At 35.3% G+C, this 24,724-nt stretch overlaps 1 protein-coding gene across 1 annotated transcript in view; it reads right to left on the reverse strand.

Annotated features, from left to right (window-relative positions):
- Positions 1-17,403: 17,403 nt before the first annotated feature.
- DNAAF11 (dynein axonemal assembly factor 11) overlaps positions 17,404-24,724 on the reverse strand; it is a 91,311-nt gene continuing 83,990 nt past the window's right edge. The window contains exons 11-12 of the mRNA XM_044684342.1: positions 22,499-22,581; positions 17,404-17,584 (exon numbers count right to left, since the gene is read on the reverse strand). Coding sequence (XP_044540277.1) covers positions 17,404-17,584; positions 22,499-22,581 — 264 coding nt within the window. The remainder of the gene's footprint in view (positions 17,585-22,498; positions 22,582-24,724) is intronic.

Here is a 24,724-nt window from a genome sequence, read left to right on the forward strand (position 1 = left end):
GAAGGAAGGAAGGAAGGAAGGAAGGAAGGAAGGAAGGAAGGAAGGGAGGAAGGAAGGAAGGGAGGAAGGAAGGAAGGGAGGAAGGAAGGAAGGAAGGAAGAAAGGAAGGAAGGAAGGAAGGAAGGATCTTGCCATTTAGAACAATCTACTGTGATGTTATGGTGAAAGACACTTGAGATAAATCCAAAAGAAAATGACTCTAAAATATTTACAAGCAAATCCTCAAAGAGGAACTTAGCTTAAACACAAATTCAACTAGAATTCCTAGAGGAGATGAAGTAGGAGTTGAAAAGACTTTGAAAATACTTTTTATTTGTGAAATTAGAGCACTAGAGCAAAACAATATAAAGAAAGTGAGAGCTATAACAGGTAAAAAGGGAAAGGAAATTAACAGGTTGGCACAAAAAGTATAAAACCTTGCCCAAGTAACAAACATTCTGAAAATTAGAATTGACCAAAAAGAATGATTTCATGAGATAATACAAAATGTTAATATGTCAAAAGACTGAAACAATAGATGAAAATCCAAGGTATCACAAATTCTTTTCAAGGGCTGGGAGTGTTGATCTTAAGATGAGAAGGGAAAGGTAGGGAAGAAAAATACACTAAGGTTAAAAGGAAAGAAAAGCTGGAGAAAATTATCTCAAAAATAGCTCAAGTATATACTTATACAAACATGGAGTAGGGGTTAGGGAGAGCAGATGACATTAAAACATTGCTCACATCTGAACTGGTCAAAAGAGGAAAGAATACATACATACATACACACCAATACACAAAGAGTTCTGTGCAGAAATACATTTTACTCAATAGGGACTAGAACAGAAAAGAGATAAGGGAAAAAGACCAGTATAAATCCTACCTCAGACACTTACAGGCTTCATGACCTTGGATATGTCACTTAATCTATGTCTGTCCCAGGTCCATCAACTGTAAAACAAGGATAATGATGGGACATATTTTCCAGAGTTATAGATTAACTAGATAATATTTGTAAAACACTTAGCACAGTGTCTGGCATGTAGGAGACATTATATAAATGCTAGCTATTATTATCATGATTATATTGAACCATTTACAACGTAAATTAAGGGGTTTTGTATTTGTCTATAACCTTTCATTTTTTAATCTGAAAAATTTTATTTAATTAATTTAGAACATTTTTCCATGGTTACATGATTCATGCTCTTTCCCTCCCTCCCAACTCTGCACCCCCATGTAGCTGACATGCAATTCAACTGGGTTTTACATGTATCAGTTTATAACCTTTCGGGGGCATGCAGAACTCTGTGTCTGCATATATGTCTATCTACATACGTATATGCATATATGTCTGTATATTTATCTCTGTACTCACTATTACAGTAGTCAAAGGAAAGAATCTATCTGATATAAGTATGAATAAACAAGAACTAGACTGAGTCCAAATATCTCCATGGAAAAGAAAATAGCATGGTAGGTGCTCTAATTTCCATTTTATAGTTGAGGAAACTATAGTTAAGTGACTTGCCCAAGATCACAGAGCTAGTAAATAGCTTAATTCAGATTTTAATCCAAGTCTGCCTGATTTTTGAATCTAATACTTGATACATCATGTGACCAACTGTCCTACATATGAAGGTCTATGTGGGTCTTAAAATATACTGCCTATTTTCTATCATACACTCAAGTCACAGTCTGAACAGAGCCTCCAAATGAATGGTTCAAAGGTAAAGACAAAGTAGAGTATCCTACAGCAAATGTTGAGACCTTAACTGGAGATGAACTGAGGAATGAAGCAGAAATTTCTGTAGTAGATTATTAAATTATAATGTCTTTTATTATTATGTGTTATTTGTATATCATCATAATATATTAATATAGCATATAGTATATATTAATAATAAATGGTTAAATCATAATTTATAATCTGTAAATTATGAAATACTAAAAAGAATTCTTTTAGTAATATTAATGCTTTTCTGAGGAACAACATCATCCGATTAAATAGCTTTTGGTTTTTTGGGGAGGGAGAGGGACAGAAAATGAGCAGAGTTTCCATTATCCAATTAAACTCTCCTGAATCTGGGCTACTTTAATCAATTTGCCATTTTGAAAATGGTTCTCAAATTCAAAATGTTTTCTTCATTTGCTTTCAGTTAAAACAGCATTTACTTTGAAATGTCAAATACTTCCATCAAAATGGACACTGCCTTCAAATGACTTAGAGAGAAAGCCTGCTTCCTATTAATTCATACAAACATTTTTAGTGCCTAATTAATTCTGATGGTTCCATCCTGGACTTTTTTTTTTTGATTAGTCAAGCTCTTAAACTGGCATAGTCAAGTGTTGCTAAAGTGCCCCCAAATTAATAACACCTCATCAAGACTGATAGATGGTGAGAAATTATCTTTTAAAGTGTGTCACCTGAAGGCTGTTAACACCCCCATCAGGTGCTAAGTTCATATTTAATGGGCCCAAGCAAAGAACTCTGCACTTCTGTGATTGCCCTCAGCAAAATTAGAGGGTCATTGTAGGCAATGTTTGTTATCTTTTTTTTTTTTTTTTTGCTATTCTTGCTTAAAAAAAGTGATGTCCCTATTTTCGATGTGAGAAAATATGATTTTTTATTCTGGTATTCAAAGCCTTTCTTTGTCTGACTCAAACTACCTTTTTACCTTTTCTTCAATATTACTTCTCTTTCCAAGTTTTACATTTCAACTAAGCTGGACCAACCTTCCAGGCTGTTCAAACTACTGGTCAGAACAAGCAAATCCACAAGCATTTAAGTGCCTACTCTTAAATGTCTGAAACTTAATCAGCCATCCCCAACTTCTACACATTTAGATAGCTCACTTCTCCTTGGAATATATATCCCCTTTACCTCTGCCTGTTGAAATATTTCTCTTCCTTCCAGGTTCAGAAAAGATGTCATCTTCATGAAGCTTTCCTTGGGCCTCCCCAACTGCAAATGACTTTGCAGGCTTCTGATTTTTCAAGGGTAATTTATCTGGATCTCTCTTTGGATGCCATTATATTCTTCATTCCATTATATTTATTTGTGTACATGCCATATACCCCAATAGAATGTATAATCATTGAGAGAATGGGCTGAAATTCATATTTTTATCCTCAGGATGTAGAATAAGATGCCATGAGGCTAATTATAGCTTTTTGTACTAACATTAGTTACAGGTGATGAGTGAGGTAGAGAAATTCTATGAAGAACTTGATTAAAACTCTAAAATTAAATCAATATATGCTTCAATCCTCATGGATATCAATACAAAAGTGGGCATAGGGGAAGGCCTTGACAAATACCTCAGAAAATATATTTCACCATAAGATAGGAGAGTAGCCAAAGTTTTGTAGACTATGCAGAAGCCTCATGCTATATTGTCACAAACACTTCCTTCAAGAAGAGAGCTAGGAGGTACTTAGACAGTATACTAAGTGGAAATACCTTTCATTATCTAGTGCCATATGTTATTTACTTAGATTTACCTCAAGGTATCTTCAAGGCTTACCTCATGGGCCACTTCTAACAGGAATTTTCTCCTGATGCCCCAATAGAGGTCCCTGTGTCCTGAGATTATTTTGTCTATATTTTCTATTTATTTTTCTGTTTACATGTTGCATTCCCTCTCTGGAATATGCGCTTCTTTTTTCATTTGGATTTTAAAAACAAATTTCCACATAAGTTTTTCAAAGTTATATGATACATATTGTCTCCCTCCTTCCTTCATTCCTCCAGGAGCTGACAAGCAATTCAACCTGGGTTATACATTTTCATCCCACAAAAACATATTTCTATATTATTCATTTTAAGTGAATAGTTCTATAAAACTCAACCCCCAAAACATATACTCAAATAAACAAGCGATAAACCATATGTTTTCATCTGCATTTATGTTCCAACAGTTCTTTATCTGGAGGTGGGTAGCATTATTTTTCATAAGTCCCTCAGAAATTGTCCTGGATCAATGTATTATTGTTGCAGCAAAATCTATCACATTTGATCATCCCACAATATTATTGTTACTGTGTATAATGTTCTCCTGGTTCTGCTCATTTCACTCTGCATCAGTTCATCTAGGTCTTTCCAGTTCTTTCTGAAATCATCCTGTTCATCATTCCTTATAACACAACAGTATATAAGTTTCTTGATAGCAGACATCATTCTGTTTTTGAACTTTGTATATCACATATCTAGCATGGTATGTTCCACATAATCAATACTTTATAAATATTTGTTAAATTGATAATATTGATAACTCAGACATAAAATGAGGTCTCCAGTTCAGGAGTCCTAAGAACAGGAAGAAAGAGAACCTAAATAACCATTTATATTTGGCATCTTAGCTTTCAATCATACCATTCGTATGGGGCACCCTATTACACATGAGTGAATAATATCATCCTATTCCTTGAGAATGTATAATAGAAAGAACACTGAATTTAAACTAGAAGAAATCAATTTAAATTGGAAGAGCTGTAATTATATTCCAAAACATGATACTTGCTACTTGTGAGACTTGGCCAAAGTGGCTTAACTCTCTGATTCATAGGGTCTTCATCTGTAAAACAGGAACAATAATATTGGCAAGATATGTTTGGATTTTATAGAAAAAAGGACCTTATTTTAAGTATTAATCACTACAAAAACTAGTGATGATGATGATGATGATGATGATGATGTCTCAGGCCTGATAGGGCCACATCTGGAACTGTGTCCAGTTCTAGTTATAGTTTTGGGGGAAGACATTGACAGATTAGAGTGGAATGTACCCATGATGATGAATGAACTGGAGGACATGCCAAATGAGGATCGTGTTAAGGAGTTAGAGATGTTAGACCTGAAGAAAATATTTTGGAGATACAAGAAGAAATGCTATCTTGGACCATTATTTAAAGGACCATTATGTGGAAAGGCTTGGCCTCTCTCCAGCCTCAGATAGCAGAAGTAGGACCAATATATGAAAATTGCAGAAAAGTAGGTTTCAGGTTGATGAAATGAAAAAAATCCCATAACAATATGAGCTTCTCAAAAGAGAAATGGTCTTCCTTACTATTCCTGAAGGCCTTCATTTGGCTGAGTCATCAAAGTACCCTTCCAAATCTGAAATTTCAATTCACCTGCACTCATCAAAGCTACCTCCTTTTATGGGTTAGGGAGTTTTGGGGGAGAAGGAAAGAACATGAACATGTAACTATGGGAAAATATTCAAAATTAAAATTTAAAAAAGGAAAAAAAAACCTACCTCCTTTGTCATCAAGAAAGGTGATTCTATGGTGACTCTCTTGATCTTCCTAGCAGAGGTCCTCCTAAGATTCCTGTTTAGTGTCCACTTTCCTTCACCATCAGTAAATTCTATGTTCAAATCCTTTTCTAACCCTTTCCCCAGAGAGAAGCAATTCTAAGTATTTAACCTTATATAACCCCCCACAGGCTAATCCAGTTATTGCAGGTATCCATTCTCCTAAAGACTCAGGTTCTCTGATCTTCAAGATTAATAGGGTGATGAATACCGTCACAGTGAAAATTTCTTTGGAAATAAGAATATTGCTTTCAAAAGCTAATTTCTGCTTAGCCCTATGAGTTCTTGGACTCTTAAATCATTCTGACTCAAGAAAGAATTGAAATGAGTTGAATTGAACAGTCGTTAATGAATGAAATATGGGGACATTTGTAATGAAAAGATCTCCAGAAATATAATTAGAAAAAAAAATGGCTTCAAGTTTTAGCTTCAGTTCTGCGGCATCGGTTCAGTTAATTTCCCTTTCTAGAATTTGGCTTCTTCATCAATAAAATGAGGGATTGGGCTAATCATCAATATCCTTTCTAATCCTAATAGTTCCTATTGTGAGCCCATGTCAAAATTTTAGAGTAAACCTATCCTTATTATATGGGAAGGGCTTTCTCAGAGGAAATTTGGGATGACCACATCAGGTGATGTCCATCTTAGACTTTAAGGTTTCTCATACAAATGGAATCTCTAACAATGCACTACAACACCATTGAGTGTTAGTGTAGTGTACACAATTCTTCTCCCTAATGGATGAAAAGGCTTGAATTGTTCCCAAGACTTGCCAATTATCTCCCCAGGGAAGGAGATTGGTTTAGGGTGTAATCTCTTTTTCAGTTGCTTCCCATGCCCTTTCTCCCTGGAGGTTTAATCAGACGTGGCCTGTTATAGTAACAAGTTCATTTTTCAGGCAAGGGGGAATAAGACGACCCTCAGGGCCACATGGTCCTTTCCTCTGCTGGTTCATGAAATTTATATTAGACACAACATTACTGGCATAATTCCAATAACCTGAAGCTCCCAGTTATGAAAAATTCCTAACATTCAGATGGAGATTTGGCTCTCTGTCCTAATTTACATATTTGAGTATCTCAAGCTAAAACCTGTCTTCTCTATAGTTGAGACAAGGTCATGCTATGATTCAGGAAATGTGGAAGCAAAAGAAGAGAACAGAGCATATTACAGTGCATCTATCACTAGATACGAATATAGAGATTAGAAAAAATTATATTTTATAAGAATTTCTTTGATTCCTTGAAAAGGTGAGTACAACTGATATCTTCAGCTCAATCACTCCTTTCTCTGCTATAGTTCCACCTAGTTTCTCCTTTTGGTTTCTTCTGTCAGTTGGTTTGGATAACTGGTCATTATTGGATAATTGGTCATTGGTCATTGCCCCTCAGTCGCCATTGCTTTTATAGATCAGCTCATTATTTTTCCATTACTTCCTCTCAGGCTGTCCTCTCACAGACTATTGTAGATGTCACTTTTTAAAATCCCAAGTTTTTCTCAAGTTCTCTTTCTGGCTCAGAGATCACAATATTCCAGACTGCGTCTTTATGAAGAACTTTGAAATCAATTATGTGACATATGAGACACTAGTGCAGATTTGTCCAGTATAGTATGCTCACATCAAAGAAGGTGCTGTGCTCTATGAGCAAAGTGTAATTGCAGTAACTAAAAAAACCATAAGATACCCAAATTTAGAGACATCTCTACTCCAAATGTTTATATGAACTATCTGTGCTCGACCTGTTGTAGAACCCTCCAAGCTCATCTCAGTCTGATGAGCCACAGTCATGCACACCTCAACTTTGTGATGTCATTTTGGTTCTCTTTGGGTACAAATTGAGCAACCAATTCCAGATCACTTTTACTGTTGGTTGAGTGCTTGGCTCTCTGAATTACAAATCCCAGAATGTCAATTGTCAATGATATTCCTGTTATACTTGTGTCACAGAAAACTTCCACATGGTTAGATAAATGAGGGTTTTATCTAAACCTTGTATCTCCCCTCAAGGTCTAGCACAATATTCTATGCATAACAGATACTCAATAAATGTTTGCCAAATTGAATTTAGCTCTACACCTTTCTATATTTCACTTCAAGAATATCACTGAGTTATTTGCAATGTGCAAGGCACTCTACTGAACTCTGGCACTATGAAGAAAACACTCCTTTTCCTAATTGATATTACAGTAAAGCAGGGGAGATAATATTTACAAATAATTGCAATACAAAGTAGAATATAACAAGTACTGAAGGGAGATACAAATGAAGAGATATAAGAAATTTTGAAGAAAGGAACACTTCCTGCTGAAGAAATAAGTGGATACTTCATGGAAAATGTGGTATCTAAGCTTGGCTTTGAAAGATAGGGAAAAAACCAACCAGTAGAAATATGGATAGAGAGAAAGGAACATTCCCAGAATGGGGGAACAACAGGAACAATGATATGCAGGCAGGAAAGGAGGATAATAGTGACTACTCTAGTTTGGCAAAATATTGAAATATTGAAAGAATAATAATTGGAAATGAGGTTTAAAAGGTACAACAGAGATTTTGATAGTCCTTGAATTCCAGGCTAATGAGTTTTCATGTTATTCTGTAGGTAATAGGGAGCCAGTAAAAGATTCTGAACAGGAGAGTGATGTGATAAGAGCTGTGAGAAAATTACTCTACCTTGTGTCTAAATTAGATTGCAGAGGAAGACTGGAAGAATTACAAGGCTAGTCTAATAATCCAGGTGACCATAACTGTCAAGTTAATTTATCCTTGGCCACATTATTATAAAAGTACATCATTAAGGAGTTCCAGGACAATAAAGTAGGTCTTTATCTACTTTCATAGTGTTAGGCTCTGATTACAAGCTTTGCCCACAGGGAATCTGTCTTCCATTTTCCAAGTAGAATGATCAAATTGAAGGGTTGAAAGGAGGCTAGAGAAAAGTAATCAATTGTTTTCAAAAAATGTGCCATATTTAGGAAATATTCATCATCATGTGCCAAACAATGTACTTGGGGATACCAAGCCAAAAATAATACAGACTCTGTTCTCAAAGAATTTGCTTTTTTGTGGGAGAAGTAACATCTATGCATATTAAGTAAGTTTTATGTTTGTATATATTCACATATGTGTTTATATAAAGTAAATGTAAGATAATTTTGGGGAAAGGGCACTGGAAGCTATCAGGAACCATGTAGTATTAAATGTATTATTTAACACTAGAAAGTAGCGCTGTGGAAACAATTATTTCACTATTTATCTTAATATGAAGTTTTGTATTTCTCTAGCTAACATTTCTTGCTGAAGAAATACATGGATACTTCATGGGAAATGTGGTATCTAAACTTGGCTTCAAATGATAGGAAAAAATTCAACCAGTAAAAATATGGATAGAGAGGAAGATACTTTTCCAAAATGAGGGAATAATAGGAACAATTATATGCAGGCTGGAAAGGAAGATAATAGCGACTACTCTAGTTTGGCAAAAACCAGAATATTGAAAGAGGAGTAATTGAAGAAAGCAGATCACACACTGGATAGAATCCCGAGATTGGAGTTAGGAATACTTGAATTCAAACCCATTCTCTTACACTTACTTGCTGTGTGAATTTGCTGGGCAAATCACAATTTCTGTCTGCCTCGGTTTCCTCAGTGGTAAAATAAGGATAATAATAGAACCTATCGCATAGGGTTGTAAGAATCAGTTAAAGAACATTTATTAAGCACTTAACTATGTTCCAGGAAGCCATTGAGCTAAGTGCTTGGAATACAAAAGGTGCCAAAAGATAGTGCCTGCAGTCAGGGAGCCTGGAATCTAATGACACCAAAAGAGAGAATATTTGTAAAATACAGCACAGTGATTGGCATACACTGGAACTTTGTTTGTTTCCTCCCCTTTTTCTTTGTGTATGTTTGAGGTAAAAATCAGGATACAGGAAATGTTCAGGTAAAGATGCAGTCTATTACTGAACACAGAGAGAAGTAAAAGAAAAACAAATCTTTTGTGGGGGATTTCCCTTATACTAGAAAAAGTGAGTACAACTGATAGCTTCAGTCTTAGTCATTACAGGACTAAGAACCCAACAGTTCTCATTAGTCCTCAGAACCCAAAGGTCTCCCTAGATCCCTTCTTGGCCATAGCTCAACCCTTTAAAATTTTTCTTTCTTAGAAATTAAAGCCATCTATATATTCATAAAAATATTCTACATCACTCTTGATTAGAGAAATGCAAATTAAAACAACTCTGAAGTACCACTTCACACCTGATCAGACTAGCCAACATGACAGAAAAAGAAAATGATACATGTTGGAAGGGATATGGGAAAACTAGGGACACTACTGCACCATTGGTGGTATTATGATCTGATCCAACCATTTTGGAGAGTAACTTGGAACTATGTCCAAAGTACTCCAAAACTGCATACCCTTTGATCTAGCAATACCACTACTAAGTCTATATCCCCAAAGAGATAACAAAAGGGTTGAAAAGACATATATATATATGTATATATATGCATATATATATGCAAAAACATTTATTGCAGCTCTTTTTCTGGTAGCAAAGAACTCAAAATGGAAGGGTTGTCCATCAATTAGGGAATGACTGAACAAATTGAGGTGTATGATTATAATAGAATACCATTGTACTATAAAAAATGACAAGCAGGATGATTTTGGAAAAACCTGGAATGACTTAACATAAAACTGATACAAAGTGAAGTGAGCAGAAGCAGAAGAACATCATACACAATTACATCAATTTTTTTGATGAACAACTGTTAATGACCTAGTTATTCTCAGCAATACAGTAACCCAAGATAATCCCAAAGATTCATGATGAAAAAATGCCATCTACCTTCAGTGAAAGAAGTGATGGAGTCTATATGCAGACCAAAATATACTATACTTCTTTCTTCTTTTGTTTTTCTTCATGAGATTTCTTCCGCAAAATTATTAAAATGTTGAAAACATTGAAAAATATTTTACATGTCTGCACATGTGTAAAATCTATATCAGATTTCTTTCCATCCCAGGGAGGGGGAAAGTTTAGAGAGAGGGAGGGAAGGAGGATGGAAAGAAGAAAGAGAATTTGGAACTTAATTTTTTAAAAAAATGTTAAAAATTGTTTTTACATTTAATTGAGAGAAAATAAAATATTGAAAAACTACAAAATAAAAGCATAAAAATAAATACATTAAAACTCAGAGAATGTTTAATCTTCAAAAAATAGTTTGAGGTTCAGTGTATTTTGTAATGATTCACATACACATATATATATATATACCATTCATTATTATGTATCTTCCATAATAACCAATACAACAATTTTATTTTTTTATTTCTCTTTCAAAATTTCTCCCTTTCAGTTTCTGCTTGTAAGGGTTAAATTTAGTGGTTGGACTTAAATTATGTGAAATGTGGTCTCCGGAGTTATTATATCTCAAGTCAGAAGTATATTTATAAAATAGAGTGAGAAACAATAAAGTAGACAATGTGACAGATGTTAGAGAAAATACCTATACTAGTCCTCAGCCAGGAGGGCTGATAGTGACTATGAGGCCTCCTCCAAGATGGAAGCTAGTCTCTTAGGAAACTAGGAAAGTAGTCAGCCCTTTTCACTCACCCAACAAAGTTCTCCAGTGAAGTTCCTTCAAAGATTATCTCCAGAAGACACTCTTCACTAAAGTCAAGTTCATCAGCCTGACTGCTCAGAGTTTTTCATGGCTTTTATGGTAGTTTCCTATCCTTACCCCTTTTTATGGGGGCCAATAACAGTTTCCAAATTGTCTGAGTTGTCACCTTTGTATTCACATCTTTCTGAGTATGTGAACTCTTAAGTTTCTGACTGCATGAGTTTGGGGAAAAATTGGAGCTCTCCAAGTATCTTGCTGGTTTCTCACCTAGCATCGCATTATGGTATGAACTCACTAAGTGGTTTGTGAGCTCTTCCATCTAGTTCAAGCTTGTGTTGATTCAATCAAAAGGTAGAAAAAGGAGAACTAATCTTTTCCTCACAATCCAGGAAGTACTAAGTAGGGGTACTTAAGTTATTGTCAAAGTTTTAACTCCAAGGAGGCAAAGACAACAAAGGATTCTCTTTTCACAAGTGTGAACTCAAAGAGAACTAAAAATTCCCTTTCACAATCCACGCCCCCCCCAGATTCTTTGGGAGACTAGTCTCCCCAATGAATCATTTTACATAACCATCTTTTATCTCTAAAGATCTTCTAGATAAAAGTGCATATAATATTCAATAATTAGAGATAATAAGGAAAAAAGAAATCGAACCAAGAATTCCCTTTCACATGCTTTCATTTGTTGCCCCTGATTCTTTCCAGCTCCAGTCATTAAGTTCTGGAGGGGCTAGGGACTGCTGCTGCTGCTGCCCTTCAGCTCTTGCCTTTTCTTCTTTTTCTTCTCAGTCTTCCTCTTCTAAATGAAGTGTGTCCCTTTAAGAACTCCCAGGCATGTCTTGTCTGCCCTCTGGCTCAGAGACCATGAGGCTAAAAATTCTATACCAAATAGACTAAACATGACATTGCCAAATTGTTCACAAGCTTGTGAGATGCTTGTACCTCTGACCTGGACACTGGTTAATCTCAGACCCACATTATGTTCTATTACTTAGAGCCATAAGGGATTAGCCAAATTAAGTCCAGACACATCAGTAGGTCCTGTAGTCAAACTCTTTGTCCAAAACAAGTATAAATAAACAATTTGTAATCTTTCCAGAATCTAGAAAAAAATAACATGAGAATTGTAATTGAGAGAAAGATAAAATAAGTTACTGAGACATAGCAATCACATTGGATTTTGTTTTTAGAATATTGACAGAATTAGAGTGTAATAAAATCACAGAGTTTGAGAGTTGGAAGAGACCTCAGAGGCCATCTAGTACAACCCATACATGAAAAGAATATCCACTCTAAGATACCTGACAAATGAAAAAAGTGGTCATATGTGAGCAGATAACTGATTAAAAGCAAGATATACAAGCAAGTTACACAGACACACTGTGTCACCCACCTAAAGGCAATAAAGTTTCCCAGTTGAAAACACTTTTCTATCACATCTTAAGGAAGAAATATTTTACCTATTCATAGCCTTTTTGCTAATGGTAAGTTTGCTTATCTGGCAAATGACCCAGAGAAGGAAATGGTAAACCATTCTAGTATTTCTGCTAACAAAATCCCAAATGTGGTCACAAAGGATGGGATACAACTAAACAACATCAACAAAAAAGCTCCTGGAAACCCAACAAAACAAAACAGTCATAAAGCTATTACTCTAAAGTGGGAAGTAGCACTTGAATTGAGCCTTAAAGGATGATATGAGGTCAAATCTCATATCACTTGCCACAGACACCTATTGACTCTGAGCAAAAATTTCATTTTCTCTATTTTCTAATCTATAAAATGGGGCCAATAATAGCACCTTCCTCAGAGGGTTGTTGTGACAATCCAAAGTATTTATTATATAAAAAAACACTTGGCAAATCTTAAATCATCATATAAATGTGAGCTGTTATTATTACTGTCACTATTATTGTTATTTTTGGTACAATGAGCAGACTCTACAAAAGCATAAAAGTGGAAGATAGTATGTCATACGCGAGAAATAGAAAGTAATCCAGTTTGGCTAAATCTTGCAATATACGGAGAAGAATGACACCTCTGGCCAATGTCCCACCACCTGTCAATTACTTTGATCTTTCGTTGCTATTGTTGAGTTGTTTCAGTCCTGTCTGACTCTTTGTGACCCCATCTGGGATGTTTGTGGCAAAGATAGTGGAATAGTTTGCTATTTCTTTCTCTAGCTCATTTTACAAATAATGAAACTGAGGAAAACAGCATTAAGTGACTTGCCCAGGGTCTAAGGCTAGATGTGAATTCCCATATAGGGGTTTTCTCGACTCCAGGCCCTGCACTCTATCCACTGCACCACCTAGAACTTAAAAGACCAAAACTAGACACTGAAGACCTGATGAAGGAAGAAAAAGAATAAATTGCCAAATTCCTTCCAGAATATGTTTTATCTAAACTAAGTAAATTGAGGTACAATTAAGCAATAATTAAATATAATTCTTTACTCTTTGAACTCACCCTAACCCCTTTAAGTACCCTAAAATACCAATAATATGATTTTGGACTTTAATATAGGAATGAGGCTTTTATTTTGTATCCTGGATAGATTTGATAGTTAACAGCTGGCCTTTAGCAGGTGTTTCCATTAGGTGACCAAGAAGGTGTTTTTATAACCCATTAAACAATGAAGAAATTGTATGGCATTAACAGCTTTCCCTTGAAGAGTTCCCAGTGGGAAACAGAATTTTATTCATCATAGGATCATAGGATATTAGAGTTGAAAGGGATTTGGATATCATATTAGCCAATTCTATAAATTATAAAGTAACTGAGGCTCAGAAAAATTAAAATAACTGTTCTCTTCTTTCCTTCATGCATCAAAATATCAATATTTCTCCATCTTTCCAAGGAAAACCTCCCTCACTACATTTTATACATCCTAATCTCTCTCATAGGATCTTTGTTCATTAATTTTTTAGAAATTAAATTTTATTTCTTTTTAAACAATGAAAATCTTACTTTTTCATTCCCATCTATCTCAACTCTCTTGTTGAGAAAATAAAAGAAAATAAAACGTTGCTAACAAACATATATTTTCAAGCAAAGGAAAGTTCCATATTCATTGGCCATGTCCAAAGCAGGGAGGGTAGACAGGGAATTTGTCAACCTGCAGCTGAGGCCATCACCTCTATCAGATGAGTAGCAAATCTCATCAGGTGTCCTCTGGATTTGTGTTTGGTCATTGCAGTGCTCAAAATTCCTAAGTCTTTCAAGGTCATTTGTCTTTGCAATACTGTTGTTTATATATGAATTGTTTTTACAGGTTCTGTTTTCTCTGATCAATTCATACAAGTCTTCCAAGGTTTTTCTTATCCCCTTCATCATTTCTTGCAGCACAATAAAATTCTCATTTTTCAAATGTAGAATTTATTTTGATTATATATAGTTTTTAGTGAAAGACAAGAAACATGATACAGTAGCTTGAGGTCTGGACTAGGAGTCAGGGGAACTGGGTTCAAGTTGTGGCACTGCCACTCAATAACTATAAAACATTAGACATTGCTGCTTTGTTTCCTCAACGTGAAAATGATGGGGAGTGGGACTGGATGATCTCTAAGATCTCTTCTATAATTGTCTACTAGGCTAACAATTCTACAACCCTGAATTATTTCTACCCTTTCAATTATAACATACCAGCTACCAGTCACTCCTTTTTTCCAAGCCCTCTAATTAAGCCACACCTATTCTTCAAAACTGGCTTGGATACTTCTTCCATGGTAAAGGAGTCCCACTGTCCACAGAAATCTTTCCTGCCTAGAGTATTTATTGACTGCATCACTTATTTGGCACTTAAAATCATAAGCCACTGGGGGAAAAAGTTTCTAATGGATGAAGCTATTTCGTTTGCAACCCTCTTTATATAAAGTAAAAAAAAACAAAAGTAGAAAATCAACATTTAGTGTAACATATTGCTTTTTCTCTCTCATTTGAAAGAGACTCAAAGGTCTGTACAGTTTTTCAAAGGAGGCATTTGTATGCCTTTTCACACACACACAAAAATGTGAACATGTGCCTTTACAGAAGTTAGAGTGGGTAATTAGAAGCTCTTAGGGAAACATAATTCTAGATTTAACAAAAATATAATTAATAAAAACCTCATACTTTGAATTCTTTAATGGCTATTTCTTCCTAATAGAAGTGGTCTTTAAAACATAGATGTAACTATTAAAAAAATTTCTTTTGGAAAAACCATCAGGACAGTTTAAAGCTGTTCCTTTAAAATATGTTTGTTCATACTCTGAGTCTCTGTTCATTTTCCTGGGAGAAAAGTCAATCTGTATTTGTTGTACCAATAGGTCACCGTGTCATGCTTTAAGTATTTAGTAATTCATATTTATGAGTTTTTGTATTTATTAAATATATTTTGTGGTGAAGGAAATTAATATCTTTCTGATACTTGATCTAATTTATAATGAGTATCTTTCTAGAAGAAACAATTAGTTCCTTTCAGGGAAACATCAGACACAAGCTATTACTAAGTTTTGTCTTAGAGATTTTTCCAAGAATTCTCCTCTGTAGTAGGGGGATAATGTGCCAGAGAGAGTGGTAGTCCTAGAGAGCCCGATTAGCCCTTCTTAGGGACATAAACCTGGTCTTTGGACACCCAGAGCTGGACCTCTCTGTTGAAAGAAGGGTACCTCTCTCCTCAACATAATGCATGTGTCTTTATATTCTTTAGCATTCTTATTTGACCAATGAGGAAATAGAGTGACGGAGCTATTACATGACTTGTCAAAAGTTACAGAGACATTTTAGAGACAAGATTCAAACTAAGGTCTTCTGATTGCCAAACAAACATTCAAGGTAAGAATGAAAATTCAGAAGAGAAAGAAAAGCTATTCATTTGCAAAATTTCCCTCTCTCTTCTGATGGATATCGAAGGAGACTTACAGAATCTTTATATGCTCAAAAAAAAAAAGGAGAGAAAATGATAGCAGAAGTTGTTTCACCTTTTAAGCTTATTGAGTGGGGGGATGCTCTTCCTGTTCAGTGGCCAATACACTTACCATATGTCCCTTGTATGTACTTTGTCATGAGAACCAAGAAAATGATGAAGGGATTGCTTTATTTCCACAAAGTCTGAGATGATGGTAACCAACAAAGAGCTTCTTTATCATTCCTAAGTTCTGCATGCTGATTAAGATGTCTCTCCAAAAGTAGATTAGAATCAAACAGATCAAAGAGACTCCTCTTATTATAATAGTTTAAAAAATCACAAATCAAAGAAAGCATTTAGAAGATCAGAGGGGCCAGTTAATTCTTGATTTACAGAAAAATAAAGAAGGAATTAGGGTTTTCACCCCTTAGTTCCCTCTCCTTTGCCTGTCTGATCACTTTATGTCTTGCACTGAGAATCTCCTAGCTTATTACTGCCCAGTCTTCTTCACTGTTATATTAATCTCTAGATTTCCAGCTCATACTTTAATCTGGTAAATCTGTTAAGGTTCTCAGCTCCTACAGTCACCTTCAGGATGTAGCTTCAAGGCTTCAAGACTAGAAAGAGATAAATCTGTCACAGACCAAAAGAAACACTGTTCTTGTCACCAGCCTTCCCTAACCAAGAGAAATCTACCATTATTTGGCAGCTAAAGACTTCTTTGGGTATCAGCTTGTCTACATTTATTCAAGGAGTCACTTTGAGCTTTGGAAGCTCTATTTCATGCTTACTGAATTCTCCCTGTCTTATCTGGTTTATTGAAGCAACTTTCTTACATGGCTGGGTCTAAAGGTCCCTCTGACCTTTGCAGGGATCTGGCTCTTTTATTCCATTTTCCAGCAGGCTCTTTAGTCCTTTTCCCTGCTGAGACCCTAGAGCTCTCAGATGGTGCTAAACTGCTATGATTTCTTTTGCCAACAACATGGGTTCCCCCAGACTAGTTTTCCTTTCCCCATTCAAGTCTAAAGTCTCTGGTTCACCTCCCCTGGTTCTCAGATCATTGGCAAGGAAGAGATCATATCTTTTTTCTGGCACAAAGGCTGTTCTTGGGATCAGAATGCTATATATTTCCCACTCTTTAAATCCCCAACCCTAGAAAATTAGAATCTAGATTCACAGTTTAAAAATTTTTGAGCATACAGAAAAGAACAAATACCTTAACTGCCAATTAACTGTAGAATTATATATAAATATAAATTATTACTTTCCCAGTCTAAAGAACATTTTTATAATCTAGTGGTCACTTCCTTTCATACGCTCTTACAATATTTCTGTTGCATGAAAAACTTAGATAAAACATTATTAAATGTTAATAAAATTTAAACAATTTCTGAGATGCTACAACAAAATCAGTAGTACACACATGATATATATTATTTTTAAAGAATATTCAAAGTAGATTAGAAATATAATGGAAATCATTTTGATAGATTAAAATATGATACAATTTTAACTTAATATGATATATTCTCTTAACTGAAGGAAATAGATCATGCAGATCATATTCAATGAAAGTCCTTTCTGATGGTTTAAATCAAAGGTGGTACTTCAAGGTTATCTTCAAAGTCTGGGTCTTCATCAGCACAGGGCATAGTTTGCGGTTTAGCTCTGATTCGTCCCAAAGTGTTTTTGTTCTCTTGGACTATAGTAGTCACATCAGGGAATGAATACTTGCTGGGATCTACCTCTAGTTTCTCAATTTGCTTGCCTCTATAGTAACAACAACAACAGAAATAAAGATGATTACAAAGTCAAAAGATTTTCAAAATTATAACGGTGCTTTTAAGCCTAATAATATAACAAATAAAAGTTTCAAACATACTCAATTCAATTTAACAATCATATTAAACACACAATGTACAAAAATCACTGTTCTAAGTACTAGGGGAGATAATAATTTTAAATAACTCTTGCTATCAAAATAATAACTCACATTTATATAATGCTTTAAGATTTATATATTATTGTATCCCAAAATATCCTAAGAAATGAGTAGTACAGATATTACAATGCCCATTTTACAAGTGAAGAAACTGAGGTGAAGTTGTTTGTCCTGTATTGCCCAGCTAGAATCAGTACCAAAACATAAACCTAGTTCTTCAACTCTAAAGATCAGTGTTCTTCCCACCAGAGCAAACTGCCTCAGAGCTCACAGTCTGTTGGGGGAGTGGCCTCAATTAGATGCCTCAAACTAGATTATGAATTGAATCAAGAATATGAGCACGATAAGAAAAGATGAGCAGGATGATTTCAGAAAAAGCTGTAAAGATCTACATGAACTGATGATGAGTGGAAATGAGCAAAACCAGGAAAACACTGTATACAATAACAGCAGTACTACTGATGATCAACTGTGAAATCTCTCACTAATACAAAGATCCAGGACAATTCTGAAGGACTTATAACAAAGAATACCATCCATCTCCAGAGAAAGAACTTTGAAGTCAGAATACAGATCAAAGCAAACTGTTTTTCACTTTATTTTTATTTGGGGGTTTTGGTTTAATAAGAATATTCATTTATGGCAATGACCCAGATCAAATTGATTATCATCTCTGGGACAGGAGAGGGAAAGAAAGGAGGGAGATATTATGATTTGGATCTTATAATTTTGGAAAATGTATCCTAAAATTGTTATTACATGTAAAATATTTTTAAAAAAAGGATATGAGCACAAATATAACAACAACATATCTAGTCTATAGCTAGCTATAGTGGAATGAATACCAGCTATAGTGAAAAGAATACCAGCTCTGTTATTTACTAGCAATATGAGCCTGGATAACATTTGGAATCTCTGTTGACAATTTCTCATCTGTGCAATAATGATTATGCTATCTATCATGTCAACACTGATAGTTTATTGTGATAATTATTCTAAGTAATATGATATATGTAAATGTATTTTATAGACATTAGTATAATCATGGGACTGTGATTTCATTGATTGGTCTTCCAATGACCACATCCTATAGGCCTTCCTGACCCTTCTAATCTGTCTTATCTGTTTTCTCCAAAGAGAATATCCCCAAGATGCTAGACCTCTCCTAATACTTTTGTTCTGTAGGTAGTTTATCTATCTTAGCTCTTCCTGCTTGATTGCTCCCCCTCCCATTCTGATCATACATTTTCTAAATATCAACCCAAAATGCACATTTCCCATATAGGTCACAATTGGAAACATGCTACATCTTAAATGCATGAAATGTGAGTTTCTATATTGGTCTTTGGGTCACCCATGACTTTATTTGGAAGTCTCCGATGTGTCAAGATTCATAGACAGATAGAATCAGTGTGAAAATACTCATGTTTAAAAAAAAGTTTTGGTTTTGGGCCACAGATAGACATTATTTTAAAAAACTAAAACAAATATATTGAGCACATTTATAATCACAGTTTAGCCTCTGATCTTCATCCAGTTCCATTGTGGGTTCAATGTTGTCTATCTGTAATATTTCTTTATATACATATACTATGTACTAATATAATAAGTTAGCTACCCAACTTCATGTTAATATTCTGAATTATAAGTACTTTTCATTCATTTTTTCCCTTGTGTGAAATAAATAGGCCATTTTCTCTTAAGTATGCACATATCTCATTTAGGAGGCTCTAAGAATAACTTATAAATAAAAGTTATGTAGTTTGATGTAATCAACATAAAGGGCCAACTCAAGAGCATCTGGAGAACCCCATACCAGCTATAAGGAATCTCTCTTCAATTTTGGACTTTGTCCATGATATCCCTCCAAATCAGGAGTAAAATACTTTAGTATAAAGCATCTTTCTCCCTATTTTTATGACTCATTCACATTAATAATAAACTTTTAGAACAGAATTTTTGTTGTTATATTATGCTAGGAATTTGATATGGGCCAAATGTATGTATGCACGAGAGACTCCGTTGAACAACAGCCTTTAAGACTACATTTTTGTTCTACTGAGATGATGTTTTGATTTTGTCATTTAAAAAATGATGTGATGCTTTTTTCTCTACTTTTTGGGCAATGGTGTGACTATAAAAATGTAGTCTGCTGAAGAAAATGTTTATAAAGAAAACCTTATTTGTTTCCTTTTAATATCTTCAGCAAGGATATCCCATCTCCTTCCTTCTCCTTTGGCAATTTGCCCTGGCAATTTTCTTCCCCTCTAATTTCCAAACTCTCAGTTCCTACTGACTCTTTCCTCTGCTGCTATGATTATGCTCAAATATCTCCTATTCTTTAAAAGAATCTTCAGTTTATCCTTTTATCACCTCAAGTTATCATCCTACATCTCTCCTCCTTTTCATAGCAAGACTCATAGAAAAAGCCACCTACATTCCTCACTTCTATTTCTTCTCTTCTCTTACTTCTCAATCTCTTTTAAATTGATTTCCAATTTGATCCCTCCACAGAAATGGCTCTCCCCAAAGTTGCCAATGATCTTTGAACTGCCAGATGTAATGGCCTATTTTTTATGTGAATCCTTACTGAACTCCATGTAGAATTTTATACTTTTGATTATCTTCTTCCCAGATACCTTTTCTTTCTTTTTTTTTTTTTGAGTTTTCATGATACTTCTCTCCCGAGTCTTGACCTACATAACTGGCCATTCTTTTTTAGTCTCCTTTGATGGATCATAATCCATGTTCCTTCCTCTCTGTGTGTTCCCACCTCTTAGGCTCTATACTGGGCCCATTCTATCTCTAAATTTTCCCATCTGGTGTTCTAATAAGTTACCATGGGTTCAACTATCATCTTTAGGCAAATGATTCTTAGACTTGTATCTAACTCTAGTCTGTTTCCTGAACTATCAGTTTCATATTTCCAACTATTGATAGCTTGAACTCCAAATGCCCCAAACAGAACTCATTCATCATCTTCCTCCCACTTTCCCATACTTTCTTCCAAAATTCCCTATTTTGTTTGAGAGAAATACCATTCTTCTAGCAAACTGCCTTCATAACCTTGGACTCATCTGTATAGTTGTCTTCTCTCTCTTCCCCTCCCCCAAACAATCAGTTAATGAGCATTAGCAATATTTCTCCTTCTTCAGTATGGCACAGTGGAAATAAAGTTAAGTTTTGGAATTAGAGGAACTTGGTCTGAACCCTGACCTTACTAGAAGAGGAAAGGATTGGATCTGTGATTTCACTGGTATATAGGGAAGCTGTGGGTGAAGAATTTCCCTCTACTAATGTGGGCCAGCATCTTCTTTGCAACTTAGAAAGTTAACTAGAATTCTGAGAGGTTAAATTATTTTCCCGGGGCCACGGAGCCAGTGTATGCCAGAGGGAGGACTGAACCTGAAGTACTCTCAGCTTTGAGGCAGTAACTGTCACTGAGCACCTTCACATTTACAAAGCATTTTATGCACGTCATCTCATTCGATCCTCACAACAATCCTGAAAGGTAGATACTAAACTATTATTAGTTCCATGTTGAAGGTGTGGATGCTGAAACTCAGGAAAGTGAGATGACTCCCGTGCCCATACCTCAAATACAGAGCAGAGCCAGGACATCCAGACAGCGTGCTCGCTAAGACACTGACATCCAAAGCATCATTCTAGTTAGGGGGGAAGAGTTGACTTTGTGTGAGGGGATGCAGGGAATGGCTGTCGCTTCTGCTTAAAGCCCACATGATCCCTGTTCACAGTCTTCTTCATCGACCACCTAGAGCTGGTACCTTTTTCTCCCTCAGCCCATCGAGTCCTGAGCCAGCCTAAATTTCTCAGTGGCAGACATCCATCCATGCCATGCACAAATAGTGTTGTCCACGAAGAGATAATGATAAGCTGGCTAAAATACCTTGTATGTGACATTTGTAAAAAGTGATCACCGCACAACTGAGTAATCAAGCTGATAGAGAACAGGGTTAAAAAGGCAACAGTACAGTGAAGGATACCTGGAAGTATCTTACTAGGAGTTCTGGAAGCCGTAAGTGTAATCACTGAAGTAACGAGGCTCTGTCTTGTGAAAGCCCAGCTCCTAATGATTCTGATTACCTCGATTGTCTCTTCTCAGTCTGGAGGTTGAGACTCCTTCTGCATCTTGCTATTCCTTCCTATGGTGAATCCTTGGCAGTGGCATTCAGCTACCATGATCCAGCTTTCTTGTAACTCACTCATGGAGTTGGAATTTAAATTGCTCTACTGAACAAAACAACCTGCTTAACTGATTGGGGGGTACGGAGATTACATTTCATCCATCCAAGAACAAAGACCACACCTGTGGTTTAAACAAACCTCCTCTTTGGAAGCCTTTGCACAAATTCAGCTGTCGCCTTTAATCAGAGATATGCCCAACTCCTTGAATATGTTACATTAGAGACATAAATATAGCTTACTCAGGCCTTTTCTGTGGCTACAACATTGCATAAACATTTACAAGCTATATGCTGATGGGGGGAAATTCCAGAGCTTTAAGTAGTGATGTGGACTCTTCTTCTGGGGACCACTGAAACCAAGACCTTTATAAGCCAATGTTTCCTACTGGAGACTCAGGTTTCTAGGACAAATTGCACTGTCTATAAGCAATACCATTTGTTGTTTTTCTTTCCTTAATTACATGATGGTTAAACAGTAACATCTTCGCTTGAAATTACAAAGGCAAGAATATAAAACTATTAAAGAAGAAATATTACCTTTTATTTTCTTGCAATTTGTTTCTTTCAGGATATTTCACAGATTTATTTGCTTTTCTGTTAACCAGAATTACTTCTCCTACCTAAAACAAGGAAATAACAATAATAAGTGCTATGTTATTTCCTGATGCATCTTCCATGATGTATTTGTATGTTTGTATGCATTTAAAGATTATTAAACATTAAACAAATCTTCAACTAATGGGACATGAAAGAATCCCATTTCAAATGTTGATCTACGCAAACAAAATAAGTCAAACAAAAGCTTTTTAAATAATATTTTGTTTTCCCCAACTACATGTAAAAACAATTTTTAACATCCATTTTTTTAAAATTTTGAGTTCTAAACTCTTTCCCTCATTCTCATTCCTCCTGCCCTCCATTTCCCCCATTCTTCCCTATCCAAAACACAGTAAGCAATCTGATCTAGATTTTACATGTTCATTTATGTAAAGTATAAAAGCATTTTTAAAATAAAAGTAAAATTTAATAGCTTCTGTGAGACTTGAGCTTAGGATCCTTAATTATGAGACTGAAGACCCATCATTGAACAAAAAATGGCATAAAAAACATCATCCAGATAATGTATGATAAAAAATGACTTTGGTCAGTCATGTAAAAAGAAAAGTAAATAAATAATAAAGCTGGTCTGACCAGGGCAGAGTATAGTTGGACTACCACATCAAGCTATCAATTATCACATTTCTGGACATAAATTCAGAATCTATATACCCAACCCAAATATCTTCACTAAACAACATTCTTACATGTGCACCTACATGCTTGTCATTTCAACTTGGTCGTTCCAATGGCACCTCAAACCTAACAAGTTCCAACTTATTAGTTTCCCCAAAAACTCATTTTTTCTAATTTACCTATTTTTACTGATGCCATTAAAAATCCTCCTAGTCCAGTGATGGGCAAACTACGGCCAGTGGGCCAGATGAAGCCCCCTGAAATGTTCTATCATGACATTATTCCTAATCTGATGAATACAATACAATGAAACTTCAAAAGAGTTGCCTTAGAAAAAGACCAACAGATAAGCATTTCCTTTTCTTTGGCCCCCTCTTTAAAAAGTTTGCCCATCAGGCTGCCATCTGAGTAATCTTTGATTCATCCAATGAACTGCCAAATCCTGCCCATCCTATTCTAATAATCTCTCAAATCTATTCTTTCTTCTCTACTAACACTGCCAGTACTCCAACTCGTCATCTTCACTTCCTGTTTGGACTACTATAATGACCTACAATAGCTAATTAATTAGTCTACCTAACATCTACCTTTTATCACATTTATCCTCCATAAGGATGCCAAGATAACCTTCTTAACACATAGTATTCACAGGGATACTCCCAAGTTCAAAAAACATTAGTATCTATAGGATTTAATATAAACTTTCTTGACATCCTGCTCCAACCTACTTTTTTGATCTTACAGGATTCCCTTTCATCTCCTCTCTATTATGGCCATACTGTATTATTAGTTCTTTGATTTCATCCCATACTCTCTTACATCCATACTGATTTTTTAACCCTCATACTTGGAATTTATAATTACCTCATTTTTCTCATTTAAATCCTCCTTTCAATGTCCAGATGAGGTACTATCTAATACCCCTTGATGATTTTCAAATAGATAAGTAGAATAGAAGATATTTAAGATGAGGAGGAAGGAAATATTGATGTCACTATCTGCTGGAGAAGGTGGGAGGGGATAGAATCAAGGACTCACACTAAGTGTTTGATTTTGGCAAGGAGAGGGCATTTTTATTGTCAGAAGCTGGAGGTCAAGAGGAAAGATTTGGAGGTGATATTCAGAGGTTTTGAAATGAACATGAAGGAAGAATAAAGAACTTTCATCAAAGGTTCTTGACTTTCTCAGCAAGGTAAAAAGATCTTTGGTTTACAGAGAGGGAAAAATGCAAGAGGGTTAGAATAGTTTTTGAAGGGAATGAGGCAGGGAATAAATTAAGGAGGAATGTCAAAGAATTCCTGTTTTAAAAGTCAAGTATGTTCCTCTAAAGGGGAATCCACACCATAAGGTAAAACTAAATATCTGGATATCTTTGTGGATTAAAGGGGGTAAAGAGGATCTCACCAAAATTTCTGAGGGATTCAACTCCAAATTAGATTCAATTACTAAGGAGAGTCCAAACCACATAGATTATTTTAGGTCCCTGAGAGGTATAACTCATCGGAAAGAGTTATCAATTATTTTCTTGCT

The sequence above is a fragment of the Gracilinanus agilis genome, chromosome 1 (assembly GCF_016433145.1).
Source record: "Gracilinanus agilis isolate LMUSP501 chromosome 1, AgileGrace, whole genome shotgun sequence".
NCBI lineage: Eukaryota > Metazoa > Chordata > Mammalia > Didelphimorphia > Didelphidae > Gracilinanus > Gracilinanus agilis.